The sequence below is a fragment of the Oreochromis niloticus genome, linkage group LG12, assembly GCF_001858045.2.
Source record: "Oreochromis niloticus isolate F11D_XX linkage group LG12, O_niloticus_UMD_NMBU, whole genome shotgun sequence".
Taxonomy (NCBI): domain Eukaryota; kingdom Metazoa; phylum Chordata; class Actinopteri; order Cichliformes; family Cichlidae; genus Oreochromis; species Oreochromis niloticus.
In genome coordinates, this window is record NC_031977.2 from 23,681,336 (window position 1) to 23,705,438 (window position 24,103).

The following is a 24,103-nucleotide window of genomic DNA, read 5'->3' on the forward strand; positions in this document are numbered from 1 at the left end:
TGTGCAGAGATGAGAGGAGGAGGAGGAGGAGGGAGAAGATGGGATTCATCACACATTCAGGGGATCAATCACTTTCTCTTCAGGGGAAAAAAAAAAAAGGAAAAAAAAAAAAAGAAAACCACACTCAGTACAGTTTCACCGAAATACCAACCGTCACACAAACAAAAAGCAGCGCGCACATGCACAACACAATGCAACTTCACAAAATGGGAAAACTATCAAGCAGCTCTCAGAGGACCAGGCTTAGAGAATTGGGTCAAGAATAGTGCTGCGCTCTGCCGTAGTAGTGGGTATGCGTTTCTGCTGCTTCATTAAAGCAGGCTTCGAAGCAGAGGTCGTCTCAGGATAACCACGCATGCTAACAGAAACTCGAGCATGCGCACAAGTAACTAGCCACTGGCATGCGAGTAAACAGAAACATACCGCCAAAAAACACAAAGCGCACGCTCGTCTGAGCATCAAAGCCATCAAAGCGGAGGATGCTAGACTTAGTTCAGTGTTACACATTTTTAAAGTATGATTTATTAACGGCTTGATTCTAGATTCTCCTTAAAGTTTGGATCAGACATCGGTATCTGTTGCCTCATAAAAAGCTTGGACCCATGAGGGTACAACTGGAAAAAAGCACTTTTAATGTGAGTGAGTAGTAGTAGTAGTAGTAGTAGTGATGATATTTTTCATTTGTTTCATTTCCATTAGTTTTTTTTTTTTTTTTTTTTAGAGTCGTTAAACTCCAAAGTGGTGCAGCTAGAGAGACAAATATGAAGAGATTTCTTTCGCATTTAGATATCTACCATTTGAATTACAATCATGCGTAATTATCCACACTATTCATCACAGTCTTTGCTTTTAAAGTACATTTACTTCTGAGGACAAAAACGACTCGCTCTTATTGTACCAATTTGTCGCCACAGCAGATATCTACCATTTTGGAACGAAACCTTCCATTAAGCTGCTACATCGCACACACCCTGGCATTCTGACTGTGATACATGCTTTGCAGTGGAAAATGCACTTTCAAGGGCACAGCGTGCAATGTGTCACAGTAGTTAAGAATAAGATGCAACTTAGTAGCACAGCCCCAACTCCCGAGTAAACACAACCCTGTGTGTGGGAGTCTTTAGTGTCAGAGGAAACAAAAGCAGGGGTCTAAACCTGAGCAGGATTAATCCCGTCTCTGTGGAAGAAAGCCCCAGTGTCACTAAACCCAAACCGTAAAGACAACATCTCCTCAGGGTGAAGACCCAGAGTTTAGCCCCAGGAGAACTACCACCAGCTAACCAACCACAGCCGCCACCCGGGAGACAGAGACAGCCGGCGAGCTGCATGCATCTTTAAAATGTGGCGAAGCCAGACAAGGAACTGAGGGGGGCGGGGGGTGTCGATGAGCCGGATGGTGTTGAGGAAAGAACATAAGAGAAGATGGGTAAGAGCAGTTGGAAATAAGAGAGTATGCCATCTTCCCCCCCCCCACACACACACTGTGACACCCCTGGCTACTACTACGACATAGCAGCCCCACCAGTGTCTGGCACTTGCATTATGCTCTTCCTCTCCTCCCTTTTTCTGTCCAAAAGCATACTACTACTTCAGCTGCTCGCGCTCCCTTTCTCCTTGCCATTCATGTGATTCTCCCTCACTCCTCTCCTTTGGCCTCTCTTTTTTTCCCCCTCCGATTAAAAGGCATGCGCTACTTTCAGCCCTGGCTGTGTGGAGTGGACAGAGAGAGCAGAACAATGGCTGCCTTTCAGTCTAGCAGCGCAGCGCTGGAGGGGGGCCACTGGCTGCTAGTATTTTTCTCTACTGTCAGTTCAAACAAGCTAATGCAGCTAGCTTATTATTGTCATGTCTTGTTAGAACCACAGACTTAACGAAGTGAGAAACAGCACTGTGTGACTTTGTGTTTGCTTGCTTACATTTCTGTGCTTTGACCTATATTTAGTCCACTTTTTCATGGCCATGTCAATGTAAACAAGAAGGAACTCGGTGAAAACAGAACCGGCTGTGTCAGCCATTTTAAAATAATCACAGGTGGTGAAGGAGTTAACCCCGTCCTAATCTAAAATCAGTGTTTGATATTTTCTAATTTTTCTTTTTGCGGCGGGGGTGTAAAAGTCTGCAAATATATCAATAAGATTGCATCAATACCAAGGAGAAAGAAGACCACACAATTTTACAACCCCACTGTGTGTTTCTCAGTCTGTCTGTGAAGATGAATTACCTCATGAGTCATTTACAACTGGCTACAACCTGTCAATTAGGTCTTTATTCACAAGCTTGAGATGTGTTCTCTTCTGGGATCTATTCTCCACACTGCTGCCCAGCTAGAAAAACATCCAGTCACTCCCCCGCAGCACCCCAAGTTAAATAAGGAAAACGGCAGCGTACAGTCCGAAGCCAGTCTACCATGAAAGGAATTATCTGTGGAAAATGCGCCTGGCAAAAAACCCGAACAGTCTCAATCGCTCCCATCACATTTTCCAGTTCAAATAGTGACGGGTGACAAATAAGTGAAAACATTTATTTATTTATTTATTTTTTAAGAACCCCATCAGCTGTTTTGGCTGTTCCCGTGTAGTTCCTGTAAAAATAATATGAAGTTTACAGTAAATGAGTTTAACAAGGTCAAACACAGAAAACAGAAAGTGCTGGTCTATACCAATATAGATATATATATCTTTCAACAGTACTGCTTTCAACTGAGATCAGAGGGCACAGAAGCTATCACACCTCTCTCAGTAGCGCCCCTTTCTGGTCAGGGGGGATAGACCAACCGAGCGTTATAACAGCTGCTTGTAGGCCTCCATCTTATGGAAGAGCGCAGAGGACGTGAAGAAGGATATGGCTAAGCGCCATTTTCAGCCGCGAATGAGAATCTGTAACAAACGCGCGAGCTTTCTGGATTGGTGTTTGAACCCTCATTAGAACTACAGTGATCATTTATTCCTGTTGACCACTCTTTTTGATCTCCTAAAATGTATTATACATATTTTCTATTTAGTTCTATGTTTAATTTAACCATTTAAACCAAAAATTACCTGATGTGTTCACAGTAAGAGTACACTTTGGATTCAGATGATATGAATTCACTTTAGGGGGGAAAAAAAATTAGAGCTGACAGAAAAAAAATATACAACTTAGATTTTTTTTTTAGTTAATTTTAGCCAGAGAGGCCTGCGATAGTGGCGGGGAAAAAAAATAAATAAATCAGCCTGCGAATAAAAAACAAATGCATCGAGTACAAAGGCAACAAAGAAAAAAAAAAAGGGTAAAGTGTTTTTTTCATTTTCATTTTCATAACAGAATATAAGTCTTGCACCAAGCTTTGCACATGTGGAAGTTACATAAGCTGGTAAATACTTTATTGTTTCCAAGTACAGCTATACAGACCGTTTCCCCCATGGGTTGAATGCCAACGGTTGAATGAGGGCTGAAAAGCAGATCACCCAGCTGATAGCAGTGTTTCAGCACACCATCTGACCTTGGAGTGACTAGTGTGAAAACAATTACCTGGACATTAATGTGAGGTTGTCCGGGCAAGGGAATCATGCGCTTCAGAAATTATGTTTTATTTTTAAAGCAATCCTGCCTTTTTTTGGGTAAATAACATTTAAAAGTGGTAATTTTACAGTTTACCAGTATGATATTGCTACTTTCGTAGTGATCATTAATATATATCTACTAATGAAAAAACATGAGTTTTCTGATATATATATCTATAGATATAGATGAAAATATTAACATATAAAAGTATATTTAGTTATATAAAAATACACTTCCGTACTTTCGTCATAAGGTGCTTTCACCAGGATTAGCATATGCAAGTCTCCAGTCTGACCAGTCGCCCCCGACGACAGGGCTGCTTCTGTCCGCTGCATAGTTCCTTCACAAGGGTCACGGCCAAGAGCCCTACCCCTCTTCCACTGCTCACTGAAGAACAGCTGCTCTGCCAAGCACATTGACTAAGCATTGACTGCTGCCTGCTGGGCTCATTTTCTAGTTAATAGAAAAAAAAATCTAATTTAAATGGAAAGTGCATTTACATGTCTGGTGAGAAACTACTACATTTAAACTGAATAAAAGTATTATACTGCCCAGCACTATCATTACAATTTGCTGGTTTTCTATCAAGTCCTATATTTTTCTTTTTTGGTCTTTATTCTCTGCCTCGATCTCTTTGTGTCCCCTCCGCTCGCCGTCCCTGCAGCTCTGCTGGTGGCTGTGCTTGCCAATGCCACAAGCATAAAAAAAAATGACAGAGCAAGGGGTCATTAACAAGAACTAATCAGCCTGCAGACAGGGGGACGGAGGGAGAGAAAGAGAGCCAGAGGAAAGAGTAAAACACAGAGTGAGTCAGGATGAAAACGATGAGGAGGTTAGGAGCAACTAAAACAGGGCCAAAAATCAAACGCAATATCAACTTGACTTTAAAAATTACAGGTATTCAGAATTTGTAGTCATACGAATAATAACGCAATATTAAATTTTCTCATTTGTTAAAGACAAATGCATGTAGAGACTATGACTTTCCAACTTTATGCATTTGTGCCTTAGTATAAATCAGTATTTGCACCTACATGCAAGCACAGATTGATAATACATATATTCATGACCCACTAGTCTATGACAGGTAATGAGAAGTAAGAGGCAGAAACATGTGATTATTGCAGTATCCAGGAATATGAAGAAGAGGAAACAAGCCCTTTATGACCTTATGGCTCATTTGGCACACACACACACACACACACACACACACACAAAGACAAAGATGAGCCAATCAAGACAGCAACAAAAGCAAGCTAATACTATGAGCAACACTACTATATAAAGGTCTAAAGCAGCTTGTTAGAAAATTTCATTAGTTGAGCTACAAATTATGCAGCAAAATACAAATCACCTTGAGCAATTTGCATGACCACAACCGCATCAAACTGTTTATGTTAATAACACCTTCCACTTCAAGGAGAGTTGCAGTTACTACTTTGTCTGTTGCAAACCAACTTTCTGCTTCGTTATTCCTCTCCGTATGTGTGTGACCTCTCCCTGAGCTCCTCTCAGAGTGTGCCTGACCTCTGCGCGTCTTTCTCCACCATCAACCGTGGAGGGACTCTGAAAATATCTAATTGTATTCATTCATTTTCTGCGCCTGGCAAGAAGAGACAAAAGGAGAGAGGGAGGAAGGGAAGGAAGGAGAGAGCGAAAGAGACGGAGAGAGCAGAGAGGCAGCACGGGATCAAGGCAAGGAGGGATATGGGGAAGAAGAAAGGACGGAGGGGGAGCATGGAAGAGAAAGCCATCTCTTCGCTATTACAGCTGAGACATCATTAGAGTCACTGTCTGTCCCTGATTGGAATAAATGCTCGCAAGCAAAGACAGTTAGTGAGATAGCAGAGGGACAGATTCCACAGAGAGAAGTGTTATTTCAAACTAATGGAAGTCTTTCAGATAAAACTTTAGGGTTTCATCCAGGATTTCTCCAAACATCCTCAAAAATGCTAAAATTCCAAATTAAATTCTTATGAGTAAATATCAAAGAGAAAGCTAAAAGAGAAAGTTGATATGTCCCACAGAGAGAGAGGGAGATTAAAAGATAAAGGTGTTATTCAGAAAAACAATGCAGTTAGCAAGTTTCTGGTCTCATGCTGCGGCCGTGAGAGACAACGATGGAACGAAGCCAACAAAACGGCAAGGAAACCCCCCTCAGCCTGTACCCAGATCAGGAACAACACAAACATCCAGCAGAAATTACTGTGGCACGGCGAGCACAAATAGCATTTCACAATAATGTGTAATTCAGTTAAAATTTCAAATGAGAAAACTTCTGAAGAAAATGCAAACTTAGAAAAAAAAAAAAAAAACAGGAAAAAAAGCAGAAAGTTTTATTCCAAACACAAAAACTTCCAATCTGAGGTTCCCGGTTCGACGTTACTGACGGTCTGTAAGCAGGTCTACCGCAGTGTGCTTTGTATATCAGCGAGTGAAACTAAAGCATAGCTCACTGTTTAAACTTTGAGCCCTTTCACTTTTTCCGTTTACATCGACTTCAGACTTTCTCAAATCATTTAGCACAGCATGACACTTGAAATCAGACAAATTCATGTTTACGTTCCTGCGGACAGTTTCAGGCTGATTGATGTTGGACAGAAACAGATGTAGCAAAGTTTACGAGTCAAGCTGTTTCACCTGGCATTTCCATACAGAAGCTTTCTCTAGAAGAATTCTTTCTGTGCATTTCAGGTGATTAAGTAAGCAAGCAGAGCACAGCACATTGCGCACACTGATGTGAAACATCCAATTTGGTTAAATGAATTAAAAGCAAAAGAGGTTTTATGACAAAACCCAACTCAAAGAGCAGCATTAGTGTGATGGATCATCTCTCTTGGGCAATTTTCAAGTTTGAGGAAGCTGCAGTTTCATACGGAGCAAAAAAGGAGTGGCGACAAATGGCTTTTTCTCTAGGTAGTAAAACAAGCCCTGAATGATTGTGGTCAGATACCAGCAACTAAGAATATGAACTGATTCAAACTTAGGGGGAAAAAACATGGAATTAACTCTTAAGTTACCTTCTAATAACAATTCTGACGAATTGCATGATGATAGCAGTAAATCAATTGGAAAGTAACGTGCGAATGAGTCTGTTTGTGATCAGGGACGCTGTAAATTCTTTCAGTGTGACTGTGAAGCCTCAGAACAAAAGGCAGACGCACACAAGTTCCACTACCATGCCACACCAGCTTTCTACAGTAATGCATGAGGAAAGGGACTCAATATTTATTAACTGAGTCATCAATAAGACACGTTTGCCATCTCTGCCTCTCTCCTTTTCTTCACTGCTTTTTAACATTACCTTTCTGGCTTCCTGCCTCAGACCTGCAGGGGTGAGAGTCAAACAAACTCTATTTGGAGTAAGTAGAACAGAGTGACTGGTGTTAGCATGAAAACCTGTTTCCTTTCCTCGGGCAACTAAGAGCCTCAGAAACAGATGAGATGCAAGAAACTATCAGTTTCTGTGATTTTACAGCGGACTCAAAGACAGTAAAGGGCACAACACGGATCACAACAATCGTATTTTACGCTCTCACCGTTTCTTTTTTCCGTGTTCCTATGTCAGATCAAAGATCAAACGTAGATGTACTTATATTTGCGTTTTTTCTTTAAACTGTACTTTGTTTTTTGTTGTTTTTTTCTTTACTGAAACTTGTCAGCACATCTGGAAGATATCAAGTTAACAGAGCGGCAAGTCAAGTCAAAACTGTTTTGTTGGGGAAAAAAAATGTGCAGACTAATGAAAGTGTGTCTATCAACAGCAGAAATCTTTAACTCAAACTTTAACTCAAAATTGTGTTTGCCTCTACTGAAGAAAGCGCTCCATAAATAAACAGCCAGGGTAAGCTGGAATAGGGACCAAGACCACAGCAGTCACGGTCTACGGTATATCAGGCCGAGAATCTACACACCCCGCTAGACTGGCCCCGACTTCAGGAGAAAGCTTACAGTCAGCCCTCCGTCTGTAACCCTGACCACTAATTGTTTCAAGCAATAAATCATGTTTTCCCAAATTTCAAACTGAACGTAAATAGTTGTGCAACAAATTCAGCATATGCTATTAATGGCTTTGTGTTAAGCATTTTATTCAACAAATACTAAGTGCCATTGGCAGCTCAGTGAAATCTCTCTGTAAACTCAACCAGCAGCATTTAGACTTAATAAGCCTGAGACAAGGCTGTACAGTTTAACTCCATGAGGGACTTTTAGTGGGAAATGCTGTCTCAACGAATGTCCACAATGTACACTGAGGTTAACTCAACGCTGCCCGAGCAGAGAAGTTTCAGTCTCGAGGACTGCAGCACTTCTCAGAAACTTTTATTTTAACTTTGCTGAAGTTGCCGAGTGTGACTGATCTACGTTCTCACTTACAAACTGAGTTTTGGTGAATCTAATTATGTTGAACACATAAGTATCTTTATTTTCCTAAAATAAAAAGTGAAAAGCGCCTCTTTTCACAGTTACATTAACTGTTCCATTTTTTGACAAGATAGATATCCTCTAAACTCGAAAGTAACAATTTATCTTCACATCTATGAAAAAAGTAAAATAAATAAATAAATAAATAAATTTCAAGGAAAACTTTGTCTCTTTCAGAATAACAAAGAAGCACAATATTTTAAGAAGACAAATTATTGGTTTTCACACTAAACAGCCATCTCTTTACTAAGGGAAATTAAACCTTTCACAGATGACACAATTAATTAGTATTCTTGTATTTAATTTTAGCAAAACATCTGTTATTAGTTTCTCTAAAACCCTGAAAAACACGCTGCTTAATTTCGACATGCTTTATTTACTGCTTCACTGTAAAAAGTCCACACATGCTACAGTTCAATACTGCACAACTGGAAAAATAGGAATATATATATATATATATACATAGTATATAAATGTAATTTTACAAACTATATTTCACATTGACTGTTAAATGTATGAACTTAGGAAACATTGATAACATTTTGCTTAATTTTCCAGCAACCCTTAAAGGTGATCCGAGAAGAAATTTAATAATGAGCAACTTAAAGAAGAAAAAAATAAAACTTGAGTATTTAAAACTCTCAAAACTGGCGATAACGTCACTTCGGATTTGATCTACTGCGTGTTTTTATTATTCAAATGTGAGTTGGACATTTTCTGTCATTTTTCTGCTGTGGTTACTCTGTACTTATGAAGCACTCCTTTAGGTACTTTTAGATGTGTTAATATCGCCGAATGCGTCTAGATTACATTATGGTAACTGTGCTGAAATATGAGAAATTGATTCTTTAATCCTGACTGACATCTGCGCCTACGTTTAGTATCTCGAGTTTCTATATTATGAGGAAGCCATAAATGCCCTGAACGCAAAACGCACAAGCGACATAGAAAAGCCCTGCTCCGTAGTTCACAGGTCTGAGACATTTGGCCTGTTCGTGCCGTTACTCCTATAACTGGAGTTTTCCGAATGAAACCAACACATGTAATCTAAAAGGGGGGAAATTAATTACCATATTTTGTAGGTAAATGGACTTTTTGGATTTGTGCTGAGACTAATAAGATACAGGTGTTAATGGCTCCGGTGGGGTCGTGTCAAGCACAGCTTGAGTCCGCCGAGGAGAGAAAGAACATAAGATAATGATCCTGATTGTATAGCACGGTCCCTCTGTCTGTAAGAGGGTAAATGGTTACTTTCCTTATCAGGACGATACTGACAGCGGGTAAAGCGAAGGAACACCAGGCTTTACAGGTTATGTCCGGGCCTTGTTACGCACGGTTTTAATCTATAGTTTCTCGGAAGGTACGCTTTTTATGAGCAGCCTCGCGCTGAAAATAAGACAGCGGGTTTTTCCTGTCCTTGGTTGTAGCATTTACCTACAGATACTGGCATTATGCCCTCACTGCGGAGAATAAATACTGATGTGGTCCGGCAGACCTGAAAACCCGTCGTTCGTACATAAGAGAAGGAACCTCGCCGTCCCTTCGTAGTTAAACCTGCCCGGTGAGAAGCCACTTACTTGGTGTTGGTTCGGTTCCAGAAGACAGCGTAGCGGTCGGCCACCACTTTGGAGCTTGGCTCCTGGCTAAATACACACATCAACAGCACCAAGCAGACGAAGACAACCATTTCCACTTGCAGCATCACTACAGCAAACTTCGGCACGTATTCCTCTTCAGCGTAGGTCAGTCAGTCAAGTTGCACGGGCGTTTCAACCGGGACAGGTGATGAGTCTCATTCACACGTGTCCGCGTGTTTCTGGCGCAGTTTGTGAATACTAAACAAATACAAATGCGCACAACATAGAAAACGAAGGGAAAACCATTAATGACAGTTCGGATGACACTTCTTCGGGTCGAAGGAAATGTGAAGTTACAAAAGCAACGCGTTTCTCGCAGACGCAGAGAGAAAGTTCAGATGAATCATGAGCTTTATTTGGTGAAGGTTGTCAACTCTAACAAATCCGTATCGGGGTGACAAAATATCTCTCCATCTACTGCACAAACAGTGATCAGCAAATGTAGGCACGAATGCGCAGCACAACAGGCAGTGTCTTCTGTCGTGTGATCGTGTTCCTGCAGGGAGCTACTGGATGTAGCCTGTGTCAGGGCAAATGACAGCTGCTGAACACTTATTCTTTACTCCAAACCGAAAGCGCAGGGGATTAGCCAGCCCAAGATATGATGGAGAAAAAAAGAGAGAGGGGGGAATCAATGTGTCCAATGACGCTGTAAGGCGCACGTCAGATGTCCATGTTTTCCAGGCAACTTTTTAAAGCCATACAGTCAGCCAGTCACTGAGAAATGAATGGGGAAAGCTGGGATCGGTCTTTCGTTTCCAGCGTGAAAAAAGAATGTTATCCTTTCCCGGCGATTTACCGGGTGTGACACGACCGATGCGGGGAGGAGTCCTTCTCGGTGTCGGGGAGGACAGAGTTATGTTTTCTCATGCGCTTCTGTCCGTGGAGGCGCTTGTTTATGGTCGCATCCCAAACTGTCCTCCTCATATATAAGCCATCGTGCGACGTGCAGGCATGAAAAAAATACTGCGTTCTCCCATGAGCGCGCTATGAAGTCTTCCTCTTTTTCTTATGTTTGGGTTTCAAACGCCGGGACACGCAGGAAGGTGAGGGCACAAGCAGGCAGCTTGAGACGCCGAGTGAGAGAGTGGGTTTGGTTACGACGGAGCGGGGGATAGTCCCATTGGTTTGAAATTATTTGAATGGGCGTCTCTCGAACAAAGCCAAGCCCCTCCCCCCACCTAAAACCGAGCTAATTCAATTACCGAAAGGTAGAGCTGGAAGGGGACATAGAAAGAGGTGCGCACAGCTGGGACAGTGACCGCTTTTAGATACTCTGTCCACACTACGTTGTCAGCTCCGCTTGATAAGTGCGCTCGGCGCTATTTAATTACATGCAAACGGACGCAGCGGACCAAAGAAGACCATGAGCTCCAGTTACACTCTCATTTCAATTTAAGTTGTTTTTTCCTATTAACAAGAGGAAGCCTGTAACGAGGTAATGGCCAAGATGTTAACATAACAATACTTTTATACATAAATATATTAGATTTTATAAGGAAAAAGATAATTAATATTAACATGTTATTTTCCTTCGTACTTTCATTGCCCATTCATTTTTTTCATCAATCTAATTTAAAAAAATATATTTAAGATAATTTTTTATATTGTATTTAATTTTAACTACTTTACCTCCACAAAGGTCAGATCTACAGTTAGAGGAGGGCAGCGACACTTCTCAGCCCTTCTGCGTGATAGCGCAGTGTTGAGAGATGATGGCCACGCATTGCCCGTGCAGATGTAGCGGGGCAGCCTGTTGCTGGGAACGGACTGTAGCGGTTCGAGGAGCTGCTCCAGCGCCCAGACGCCCCGCAGTGGCGAGTCGCCGACTCAGCCAAGGACAAATTCAAGCTCGAGTGCGCCAGGGGAAGCGCGTCTGTCGTCGACTTAATCAGACAAATGCTCACAAGGAGGATTTATGAAACTTTAGAAAATAAGCTGTAGGCCTAAACTCAGATGGGACATCCGCAGCGAAAATAATGTGTAATATGAACAGCCTATAGAGGCAAGAGTTATGGGGTGAAATTTCACTGATGTGGATGATTTTTAAATAACAGTAATAATATTGAAGACATACTATAAACTTTAAGGACTAAAATCTTTGCCCATCTTTTACATGTGTAAATGTAAAAATGAGTGAGATATTAAATAAAGCAGATACGATTTTCAAAGGGAGAGAGCAGGTGGAGGAAGTAGAAAAAGTAGTTCCAGTGAAAAGAACAAGCACATTCAAGTTTAAATAAGTGGGATTTAAAATGTAAATCTAGAAAATAACATTTATTAAAATAGGTCTGAACAATAAATGTGATCATTACAAAGAGGTAAGTAAAGTTTATAGCTACTTTTTCTGTTGTTTCATTTTTACATTTTCCACATCTCTAATATCACTGTCAGCAAATAGCTAATATAAAACTATTGATAAAAATTAGTACATTCAGATAAAACCTTCCCTGGTGCATCAATATCTCTGTTATAAAGTCAAGAAAATCAAGGCATTTCACTCTAAATTCCAAAAATGTCTACTTTGTGTGAGTGCAACAGGTGCTGTGTCCCTTTCAGAAAACAGGAGGGGAGAAAAAAAAGGAGTGGAAAGACAAGAGAAGGGAGGAAAGGGTAAGAGGGCAGCTAATATTTTAAGATAATTCTCTTGACCTGTTCTCTTGGACTAGTGTAAACTAAGGACCACTCGCTTACATCTATCAGCGCGCACATGCACACTGGCAGGACACTCACTCTGCAACCACACACAGACATCAGCACCAGACAATCCTGAGCAAATGTTATGACATACACACTTTTTTTCAAGCCTTTTTTTTAAACACACACACACACGAAGGGAGGACATTATCAGCTACTAGGGAAGGAGGGGTGGGTAGGTCAACCCGGAGGTCACTTAACATCGCTGTTTTCACACCCACTTTACAACCATGACTGCATTCCTCTCCTGCTGTGTCTCGTCTCTCTCACGCACACATACACACATACACACTAGCATCCAAAAAAAGTCGATAACAAGCATGTTTGAGTGACTAGCGCGCACAGCGTATACCCCCAACTGCTTTCATTTTCTCTGGCATAGGAACAGAGCTATCTCTCCCCATCCCCTTCTTAACCTGCTGTCACCATCATAGTGGGCTGCGTTGATTACTTCTCACGCAGGCCCATTTTCTCCCTCACCTCCATCCACATGTTCCCGCCGAGCGGTGCAAAGATGGCTTGAACTCTATTTTCAAAAAGCGGGGTTTATTTTCCTATTTGATTGATTAGTGCGGAGGAAAACAATACCATCATAAACAACCAGTGACCAGGTGATGCGAGTGTTCTTTTTAAATGGATGAAAGTTTGCATGCTCATATTTTTTTACTTGCTGCTTACATCTCATTGTATGTTCTTATTATCCGCCCCCTATGAATTGTGTATTTTTACAGAGCAGAGTACCTTCTAATTTTACTGCAGTGTCATGTCATTCTCACTTTTTTACTTGAAAGTTTTATCATTCAATTATGTATATATATATATATATATATATATTGTACTTATTCTTATCAAATGACAAGTGTCTGGCTTTAAGCCAGAGATTTTCCTCCTCTCACATACAGTAATCTGAACACTCACACAGGCAGGGTCACTGCAGGGTGAGATGGGAAGGCTGACTTACTGGTTGGGTGAATCATACCTATTTCAATGCAACTGTTCATTTATTATCAGGACAATTATAGAGAAGCAGAAGTCGGGAGGAAGAGGTGAGAACGCGGCTCGTTGGTGTCAACATGGAAGGTCAGCCATGCCAACAAGCAATTATAGACATGAAAATCAGAGAGGATCCTGTGCATGGGTTCTTAAAATAAATACGTTTTTAAAAAGAAACAAAGCCTGGCAAAGCATTAGTTAAAACTGTCGACACAATCAACTTTCTTTTTCTGAATAGGATTTATTGCATCCTCCATTAGATGTAGATTTCATTAATTATTTATGCACTATCATCAAAAGAGATATAAACCTAAACCACCAAAGAGGCACAGTCAAAGTGGCACCATTCTGTTATAATCGTTTGCTTTTCATCCAATACACAAAAATAAGAAGAGTAATAATAAACTAAATGTGTTCACGTCCCCATCATCAAATTTGTGCAACATATTCCCACACTTTTACACTGCATCACTATGTGTTACAGTCTATGTCATTTCCATAATGTTTTGCATGTTTGCAGAGATAGCGTGCAGCATTGGAATACGGTAGATCAAGCACTGTACTGGAGATCTGTGTAATGATCTATTCAAACAGTGCTGTTTCATATCTCATTGATATACAGCTCACACATCCATAAATATGATACTTTCTCACAAGCCCAGGCAATGGGATCCTTGTCAGTTAGCATTACTGGGTGCACCGTGCATGTGTTTTGCCCTGTAACCCCATTCACGCTATCATGTGCGTCAAACTGCAAACACAGATTAGGTTGGGTTACATGCGGGGAGAAAATAGGATTTGGACCTCTTTGGAGCATAGATGAAAAAAAAATCATGTCTATTTCAGCAGATAATAATCTCAGTTCACCTTCTCGAGATATCTTCCACAAAGAGCTTAAAAGAAAAATAAGCACTCTGTAGCAGTATATGTTCACGATTTGATAACAAGGAAACCGTTTAACGTCATGTGTTACACCTGAAATCGCAAATCTATCCATCTGTAGGGCTGTATCCTGCATTTCAGTAACAAGATACATTATATCTTATCGAGCACATTACCTCCCTCCTCTGTATCGCTGCCTCACTCTCTCTTAATTCTCCACCACCTCCCTCCTTAGGATGCATATTAGATTAAAGATTTTATTGTCACACTCAATGCACTTAGAGTGTTGGCAAACTGAATCGCAAGGAGACAGCATGTCATAGAAGAGACACCTTGGGTTGACTAAGTCATGACGAGCCAGCACAAATCGATGAGATGGACTAATCGGATGTATCTGCTGGGACGAGCCCTGCCCTGAATCCAAATGATGGACACCAGATGGGGACTGATGTTGCCATTAGTACTCAATCAGTGCGGTAGGCAGAGCAATGTAAGGACAAGGGCTTCCTATTCAATGAGGAATGAGCTTTTCAATAGAGACAGCCAAGGTCCCCCTATTCATAGAGGGAGAGCAGGAGTCTGCGTTAGAGATGGCTTGTCTGTGTTTGTGCCGCTGCAAAGAAAAAGAAACAGAGATGAATAAGGAAAAAGTTTTGAGTGTATGGATACTTACAGTGTGTGCATGTCAGGGGGAGGGGGTTATACTTAGGAAGACACCTTTTCAAACAAGGACAGAAAGTGTTGCAATGATTTTGTGAGGATCTTGACATGAAATTACATCTCACAAGAAAATAGATCCATGCCACTGTTAAGACATTTATATTATTGTTACTGATGCACATTTTCATGGGACATCTTGGGAAAGATCATGATCATGGGTAAAAGAAACCAAGGCAGAATTATGTCCACATGATAATAATATTAATAATAATATTGCTTTTGTTTTACAGCATCCTTTTAAACCAGAGAATTTACCCAAAATGCAACATAAATGCATAAAATATGTATAATATAAAATGTGATTAATAACAAAGTAAAACACTAAAATATTAAAAGCATTTTTTTTTTAGAAATCCATTTTATTCAGCCAGCATTTAAACATTTAGTTTCTTTTTTGTTAAATGAGGGATTGACTGAGCTGATCAAGGGTGTTCCAGGACAAAAACAGTAAAAGCACAGCCCCTCTTTGTTTTAAGGCTCCACCGTGGATTCAAACAGCAACCGGCTCTCCAATTTGCCAGGTCTGAGTCCTGAGTAATTGCTTTAAAGTGGACGTGTATTATGTAGAAATGATCTGTATAAAGTTATATTTAATGTTGAAGCGATGCAGGGGAGAGGATTGAAATTTGGGTTTAAAGTTTCACAACAGAAAACAATTGTGGGAAATTCGCCTGTTCGCTTGCTTGCCAAGAGTTAGATGTTGAGTTCAGTCAGTAGATATGAGGCTACTGTGCCAGTAAGCTTAGCTTGGCAGAAAGATTGAAAACAAAGGAAACAAAGAGGCTGGTTATGTTTATAGGTAAGGAAAAGTTCACCAGTAGGCACATACACTATATCCTGTTTGTTTAATCTCTCAAAAAACTTGTTTTGTTTCTTTGGTGGGGAGGGATTACAGGCCATGTGGTTTCTAGATTTGAAGATAGGCAGATGTGTTTGGATGTAGCCAGGCCAGATGTTTCTCTATATAAAACTAAAGTATGCTAATCAGTAAAACTAACTCTATTATAAGGTATAAATCTCCATACCAAAAATTCTTCAAGAGGGTGAAGCTGAAATGATAATCCACTAAACAACCTCTCTAACCACTCAGAGTAAATTTCTTTGCCTTTAGATCTGTCAAAGTGCACACATAACCAAAAAGTATATGTCACAGAGAGAGTTTTTCTCTGTGAGTCCCGTTTCTTATCTTAAGTAAATATTCCCAAAAAAGCACTTTCTTAGATGAATGAGAATGTCCAGAAAGGTTTGTTTCTCAAGGGGTTTGGGACATACCGGCATCTGATAAAGAATTAATAAGAACATTCTTCGCTCTTCAGCTGGACATTATCAGCTGATGCTAGTGTGAAAACAGCTGTTTTATGTCTGACCTACTCCCAGTTTTTCAGCGGCTTTACAGTAACGCTGTCCATTTTCTTTTTCCTGCCATTCTCCCTGCAAAAAAAAAAATGAATGAAGGCTCGCTCACATGCACAGAAGGAAACCACAAACAGTCCCCTGTGATCCCCAGGTTTAAATATTTATTTGGCCTACAACAGAGCAATTTGTTTCTTTATGTTTCTTAATGCATTATGTTGTTGATGGCATGCACTGACAAATGTGCACGTGTGCAGCATACATTCAAAGCATGTCGACTAGTGTGAACTATTGTGTGTGTGAAACATAAAGATAAGATTAGCTAGAATTCCTTTTTTTTTCTTGTTTTAAACCAAAATCTTTCCATGTGTTATACTTACACTGGTGAGATCCAGGGTTAATAATAAAGAATCCATAGCATGGTGGCATCTTATCCTTAGATTTAATTCAGAAAAGTCTAACTTATCCTCATTACAGGGACCTGTAGAGTAACAAATGACGAATCACAGTATGCGATAATAAAGGTGACACTGTGAAAATCCCTTGGCTGGGATCCATCTCATCATTATGAGAGCATTATGAATGGATGTAATAAAAGTGAATTAAGACAGGACACCGCTGATATAGATATTATGAGCACATTGTCCCTACCCTAATGTGAATGGTGCTTCAGCTGGCTTCTGCAATAAGGGTCTCAATTTGGAGAGGCTATCCTCAACTCTGAGTAATACTTACATACAATCATGACCAAAAAGCTGGGAGGAGAGAGGGTGGGCAACTATCGAGTCCTCTTTTGTACTCTCTGTGCTCCTTCATTACAGCAATGAATGTAAAAAAGTCTTTGATATCCCTGGCTACAGTGTGCAACGCAGCAGTCATTCGCCTCCATGGGGCCTCGCGTCTCTCTTTGAAGTCCCAGGAAGAAATTGATGTTCCACTGTCCCTTTATGACTCTTCTGTTGAAAGGAAATATAGATTCATAGGCCCAGGACAAAGCTAATAGCCAGACTTGTTCAAAGCAAAGGAGCAGAATAATAGTTCAGTGTGTCAGTTCAAGCCAAAGAACATTAATCTCTTATTAATACCAGTTGATTCTGCTTTTCAAACTGTACTTTCTCTGCTTCTGTCTGTCCTTCTGCCTCGTTCTCTGGCGGGTGTTGCTCTGCGGAGAAGGCCACCGCTTACGAGCTCAGCTATACATCATTGATGAGGGTACAATAGCATTAGTGTATGCTTAGCCTGCTAATTCTCCCTGCCATTGTGGAAAGTTTTATAATCGGGCCATTTGTAATTCCACACATAAAAGGATAAGCTGAGATCCAAGAGGACTTATGACACTGATCAAATTAAGATCATTTTCTCCCAACAGGAATACCTGATAATGAGAACGAACAGTATCGCTGACAAGCTATTGACAAGAAGATTTGCCCCGTGGTATTTATGAGTAGGCACTTGTTATGCACTTTGCATATGCAAAAATATTCCCATCTACAGGCAATCCATTTTCATTTACAGTGCATTTTCTTTCCATAATTGTTATTACAAGCATCAAACCTCAATGAAATATTGTCATTTTATGTGTATTTATTAGTGACACTTGGCCCCATTGTGTCATTTTCCTTGCTATCTGTGGGAATGTGAGAATGTGACAGCACATTAATTCTCGCAGACATCACTCAGTCACTGAGACAGACCATTTCCTTCTCCTGTTTTTCTTTTGCTTTTTTAATTGAGGGAATAATAGAAGAAATAAAGGATACATAGGCGCTCGGGGTAAACTAGCATCTGATTACCTGCCAGACACACATACGCACCCATTACAACGACATGCCCAACAGATTCATGTTTGAATGCTTGTGCACACCTAAACACATTATCACATGCATAATCACAGACACAAGAAAATTCAGCCTCTGGAAATTATGGGGTGGAAAAACCCAGTGCGTGTGTGTGTTCTTCTTAATTTGATGACAAAAAATGTTTCGTGTAATTACACCTGATAAGAAAGAAGAACATTATTGGCTGTTAACACAGTTTGAAATAATGCAGATGCAGAAATGATGAGAAAATATGACTCCAGTCAGCCCAAATTCTTTACATATAGAAACACACCCACGTACAATTCTAGCCTCTCACTTTGACTTATGGCTTTCTGTTTCAGGAGGGATACTCATCACACCTGGGTTGTGATGTCATCAATTTTCTTTTCAGTTCTGTATTAAATATGATGTAATCATTCAAAGTCCCTGGTCCAGGGAAATGTGAGGTCACTCCCAAAAGTAACATCAATCACAGTGACTTCCAGAAATTCAACGTGCAGTCCAAGCCGCGGCCGCGCTTAAAGAGGATCAGCACTTTTTAAACATGCGGACCAGAAAAAATAGTGTCACTGCCATTCTGATTTAATCACAGCATAGGCCTTACATTACCACAATGTGACACTTTAATTACAATGATTAGTACCAGAGGAGCATATGTATTTGTTGTCCTCGGGCTTCACGGCAGCAAGCTGAAGTTAGGAGAGCGCCCAAGAAAGCTGACGCATTGTTCAAAATGTGAAGGATTAAAGGGCCACTTCACCTAAATCACAAATATGTGGTCGGGTCCGTCATTTGTGCTACAAAATATATTCAGATTTGGAAAAGCAAGCCGTTACATTTTGCACAGCCTTTGATAGGTTTTTATAAGAATCATTCTCAAAGGTGCAGCACAGAACATGAAACAATATTATCCCTGTGTGATAAGTATCATCGTCACACCTCCGCCAACCAGACTTCCAGACCTGCTGGTCAGCCAGTCAGCAGAACACAGAAACACCATATTTGACTAATACCAACGTGTCAGCACTACATATCCCTGCAGCTTAAGATATTGGAGCAACTACCTTTATACATCACCCCCTAGGAGGATAGGGGTCTTTGGTCCCAATTCATATGTAGGGCTCAGTAAAACACATCTAACACCAGTGCTCACTTGCTGGGGAAGAAGGAGTCTGTCATAATTAGCAGTGGCATTTGCTGACAGAGAGGCCAAGCCGGTCTGGCTTCCATTGAGATGCTTTAGCATAGAGAAAGGGAGCGAGAGAGAGCCATCAGATAAAGAGAGGTCTTTCACCCGCCCCCGAAATGGATGTTGTTGCCTGAGGGGCCACTGTGCCAATCAGCAACTTTCCAACCAAATCATTTGCATCATAAACAGTCTGTTATGATGTGCTTTGAATTAATTTGTTGTTCGGTTAAACACTAGCATGAATGAAAGTTTGATTCAAATATGATTAAAATTCAGACCGCTATGCTATAATCACAGGGTTTTAGACTTTTCCGCAAATGCAAACTGAGAAGCCTTCAAATACAGAGCGTTTACGAGGGCTTCTGCTCGTATGATTCAGGAAAGTTAAAGTTTTTAAAACAAAATAGAAATGCTCCCTTTGATTTAATATAGCTATTACCAAAAGTTTGTTTCCCTTTTATCTTTTCTGATTCCTTTAACAATAGTTCAAAGCAGTGATTCAAGTGTTGCTGCAGCTGGCAACACCGGAGACAGTTATCAATAGTAGTGGTGCCTGCTAATTATCCACCCCTGGGGGAACAGGGATGATAATGCAACTCTGCTTTTCTCTGTTTTGAATCTTTACCTTTCTCCCTTGGCTCATTAAACACCACCATCTCCATGGGTGGACTGGTAAAAGAGCACTTTGGTGTGACTGATAACAAGCCTGTTGTTGTTGTGGGATCGTGCTGCTTTGTATGGGCCGTGTACATAACACAACCGATGAAAATGTAACAGTAACACAGAGGAGGGTTAAAGAAAAACAGGGTAAATTTGGAGAAATGTGCACTTTATTACAAGTCACAGATTGCACTCCAAAATACTGCATGCATATGAAGGTGAGCGGTCTTCCTTGAAGACACATCTGGTGTCCATCAGCGACATTTTTCTGAGGTCAGGGGGCACAGGATATTTAACATTTCCATCAAAGAATCTGGATGACAAGGTAATGTCTCGGGCTGAGACAAAGGCTCGTTAAATTACATATATTGCTCCTTCCTCTCATGATCCAGAAGGAAAATGATAGTAATAATTTTAAAGACCATGAAACAGAGCAATATGTCACAATCCAGATGATAAATGTCACCTCACAAGTTTTTCATGTAGTTTACAAGTTTATGCAGGATGAAATAGTAGAGGTTTTGTATCCCATCATGTTTGCCTCAAGGTGAAAAAGTACCATTCACGTATGATGAGTAAATGAGCCTCACATGGCCCATCTCTGTGGCATGTGTCATGTATAAGCAGCAGTGAAACAAAACAGATCCCTCACCTTTATGTCAGTCAGTCAAATCTCAAGGAAAAGCTGTGTTGAAAGGAGATGGATGAAACATTTTCAAAGATAAATGAGCACAGGCGTGTCTTGCGCGCTAGCTGCCACCCATTAGGAAAGTACACTTTCATAGCTGTAGCAATAGCTCACTGGCCTCTTTCGCTCCTTTCTTTCAACATCTGTCTTTCCTTCTTCCTCCCTTTCTCACTTCTTTGCCCCAGGCGGGACATGGGACCACCTGCCACTGGTGAGGCAGGAACACAGGCAACAGTGACAGCTCTCCAATGGATTTGCACACCACTGCAGGCCTCGAGGCCCTGTGATGAAGAGGGAGGGCGGGGAGAGTGGCAGATCCAAAGAACGGAGCTTCAGGAGAGAGAGATGAATTGCCTACCGCAAGAAACAAGACGATTAATTATGCAAGTCACACGGTGACTTTTTAACATTTGTGGCAGAAGTACACGCTGTGTGGTAATTGGTAATTTAAAACAACATATATGATGCAGTAATGGGGTCATCATTCACCCACACACATTCTGCTCTGCTTACGCACAACACAAAGCACTTTTAAACCCTTTAATCATTCAGACTGCTGCCATGATATTTTTGAAATAAAGAAAGTGTCCTTGCCCAAAAAAAAGAAAGGACAAAGTTTGTAATTTGGTCAGCTAAAAAAAGTGTCTGTCTTTGCTTTCCCTATAAATTTGTATTATTATTGTCTCTGAGAATTAAAAGCAAAGGAAGCAGGTCACTTTTCTTCTCTCATCAACCACTATTTACCAGTCCGCATTTGTTTGGTTCACCACAGTCTCTCCTACAACTTGCGCCAGTTGTTTTTATGTCGAAACAACATGGCAGCACTTTGGTTAAATCTCATGCCAAACCAAATTTACCACAAATCGAAAGACCTGTAATTTTTGTGCATGACCAACCAGGGTGACTCTGAGATGGTCTCCACCCTCTAACTGAACCTGTGTCTCACACCAGTTTCTCTGCACGTGTCCACAACAACTTAATTCTTTATGCTTCTGAATTTATTTTATGACAGCATGGATTTCAGATATCCTCCCTTTTTTTTTTTTACAATTTACTGGTCATTTGACAGCCATGCTAGAGTTTTCCAGCTATTGTTCTTAAAGGAGGCTTTTACTGTGGAGCAGATTGTGAAGATGTTCTGCTATCCTGTGAGTGACCCTTTACCCAAGTTTGGATAGTCGCAGGTGCTCAAGGCTCAGTTCACACCCATTTGGGGAAAAAAAACACGTTACAGTCTTTAAGCCACAGAATCAGAATTTTTTTTTTTTTTTAATTTGGAGGGTTTGTTCTGCAGACAAAGAACTTTGGCCTCTGTCCTTTCTGAGATAATTTTTTATTAAAACACATACATTTTCATTATTGCTGAGCACTAATCCTATGCTACAATATTGCCTCTATCTATTACACTCAGTTATCTCTCGCTTTATACTTTGTTGGCTCTTCTCTTATTATTTCCCGGGCCAGACCCGTGCAGACAGATTGCAGGCTGACAAACCTGAGAGAGAGTTATGGCTGTTCCATTACAGATTTGACAACGGATATATTTCAGACTGGCTCTCTGTGCCTGTAAAACAATGGCACATCAGACATGCCACGTCAAATGTTGTTTTTCTGGTATTAACTAGAATCAGCTGTGGATTCTCCTCCCTGTGCTTTGAGAGTCCTGCAGTCCTTGTGTGGCTGTTCACCTCACTTCACTCACAAGTACTTGTTACACAAGAATGTGCGTGTGTTGTGTGTGTGCTGCCATGCATGTGGGTATCCTCTCTTCAAGAGTCTGCTATGGCATGACAACACTTGCAAGATAAAGGGGATAAGAAAATGGAGTGAGACAGAGAATGAGGCAATATATATGGAAGATATGGACAAAGCTCAACTCTGAGACAGCGGATCCCCTTTGAAAGTTTCCGATCATAAATTAAACATATGCATCTTAATAACACTGCATGGGAAAAAGCAAACCACCCTGAATGGGATCTCCGGTGCTTTCTGCAGTCGTGGTGAATCAGATGCCTGCTTCTTACAAGGGCAGAATGCATGAATAGTCTGACAAGGGCTGCATCCGCATCACAGGGCTATGGGAGAATACCAGAGGACAGATTGACGAGGGTAGAGAGGTCATTGTTTTCGCAGGCCAACAAATAAGGACAAAAGGTTAGATAAAGAGGGAGGGTCTGTGAAAAACAGTGACAAGGAAGGATATGATCTAAGACCTTAAAATGCCATTAAATTCTGAATTTTTACAAAGTTTTCACAATGCCGTCTATTTCTTACCTAGGCTTGAATGAAACAGGAAAAAAAATCACACGTTTTCTCAATTCTGTATATTCCCATATAGAAAAAATCCATAAATTTAGGTTGCAGTCAAATGTTTTTCTTTTTTCTTTTCTTTTTTTACTTTTTTTTTTCACAGTGGAAAGCAACATGAGCGATTCACTGCTGCCGTTCTTCAAGTCATTCTACATGGTGCCTATGCACCTGTTGGGGTATGTGTACACATCACAGGGATATATTGTTTGTGTGTACACAGTACAGATTGTGCAGAAGGCTGCTGGAGCAGACAGAGCGGAGCTCTCTGCACAGTGGTGCCAGAGGCAAACCATTAATTAAGCAAAGAGACAGAAATTGACCCAGCTGGTGGTACAACTTATACACAAGAAATGCTACGAACGCACACTCAAATGTAATCAGCACACACACACAGAGATGTGTTTCTTTATATGTACATATCCAAAATTATACTGATGCCTAAATGAGCACGTGTGTGCACCACCTTCTCAGGGACAACATATATACAGAGGAGAATCAGTCTGTGGGTGAGAAACAATTAGTATGTGAGCAAGGTAACACTTTATCTTTACAAGTCTCTCTTTCTGTGTGTGTGCCGTTTGTCTGTATACAGCTGACATTATAACCCACCCACCCCTTCCGCCGTTGAACCTGCTGTTAAAATATATGTATAGACAAGCCTGCATGTATGGAGCTAACGACTGGTTATGAAAAGAGAGAAGGATTTTATGGCTTGGCTGTGGGGCTCCCACGGAGTCACTGGGGCTTTGGTTTATCTCTGGCTTTACATCTTTGTCCCATTCATCATGTTAAAGACATGACAGCAAAAAGCTTTACTTAGGTACAAATAGGGAGCTCAGCCACATTTTCTACATCTACTGTTTCCACCTCAGTGTCTTTCTCTGCTTTGCACACACAGTCATACTGAGGAAAAGAAGTGAAATCAGGTTGTTTAGATTGGTTTTCTCAGAGTAAATCCTCAGTGCTGGACCCTATGGAGTGAGGTCATTGAAGAGCAGTCAATATGGATTAAGTCAAATTGCAGGGTTGTCCATCTAAGAGGCAAGGAGAGGAGAGAAGAGGAAAGGAGAGGAGAGGAGATTTAAGTGCAAAATCATAAAGCATAAAAACTTGTTTATGTGCTCTGCTTTCAAATGTGATACCTTGAAATTGACAAAAACCTGCGCCCACACACACACTGCACACACAC

The 24,103-nt window shown here is 40.8% G+C and overlaps 1 protein-coding gene and 1 long non-coding RNA gene across 3 annotated transcripts in view; one reads left to right on the top strand and one right to left on the bottom strand.

The window, feature by feature from the left end:
- efna5b (ephrin-A5b) overlaps nt 1-10,701 on the bottom strand; it is a 105,642-nt gene extending 94,941 nt beyond the window's left edge. For both annotated transcript variants that reach the window (XM_005452145.4, XM_003446149.5), the window contains exon 1: nt 9,543-10,701. In XM_005452145.4, coding sequence (XP_005452202.1) covers nt 9,543-9,667 — 125 coding nt within the window. In that variant the 5' untranslated portion in view covers nt 9,668-10,701. The remainder of the gene's footprint in view (nt 1-9,542) is intronic.
- A 128-nt stretch (nt 10,702-10,829) lies between these two features.
- LOC112841799 (uncharacterized) lies at nt 10,830-21,259 on the top strand. The gene is made up of 3 exons (XR_003213173.1): nt 10,830-11,040; nt 11,245-12,215; nt 20,790-21,259. It is a non-coding gene; the product is annotated as an uncharacterized LOC112841799 (long non-coding RNA).
- Nucleotides 21,260-24,103: the final 2,844 nt, after the last annotated feature.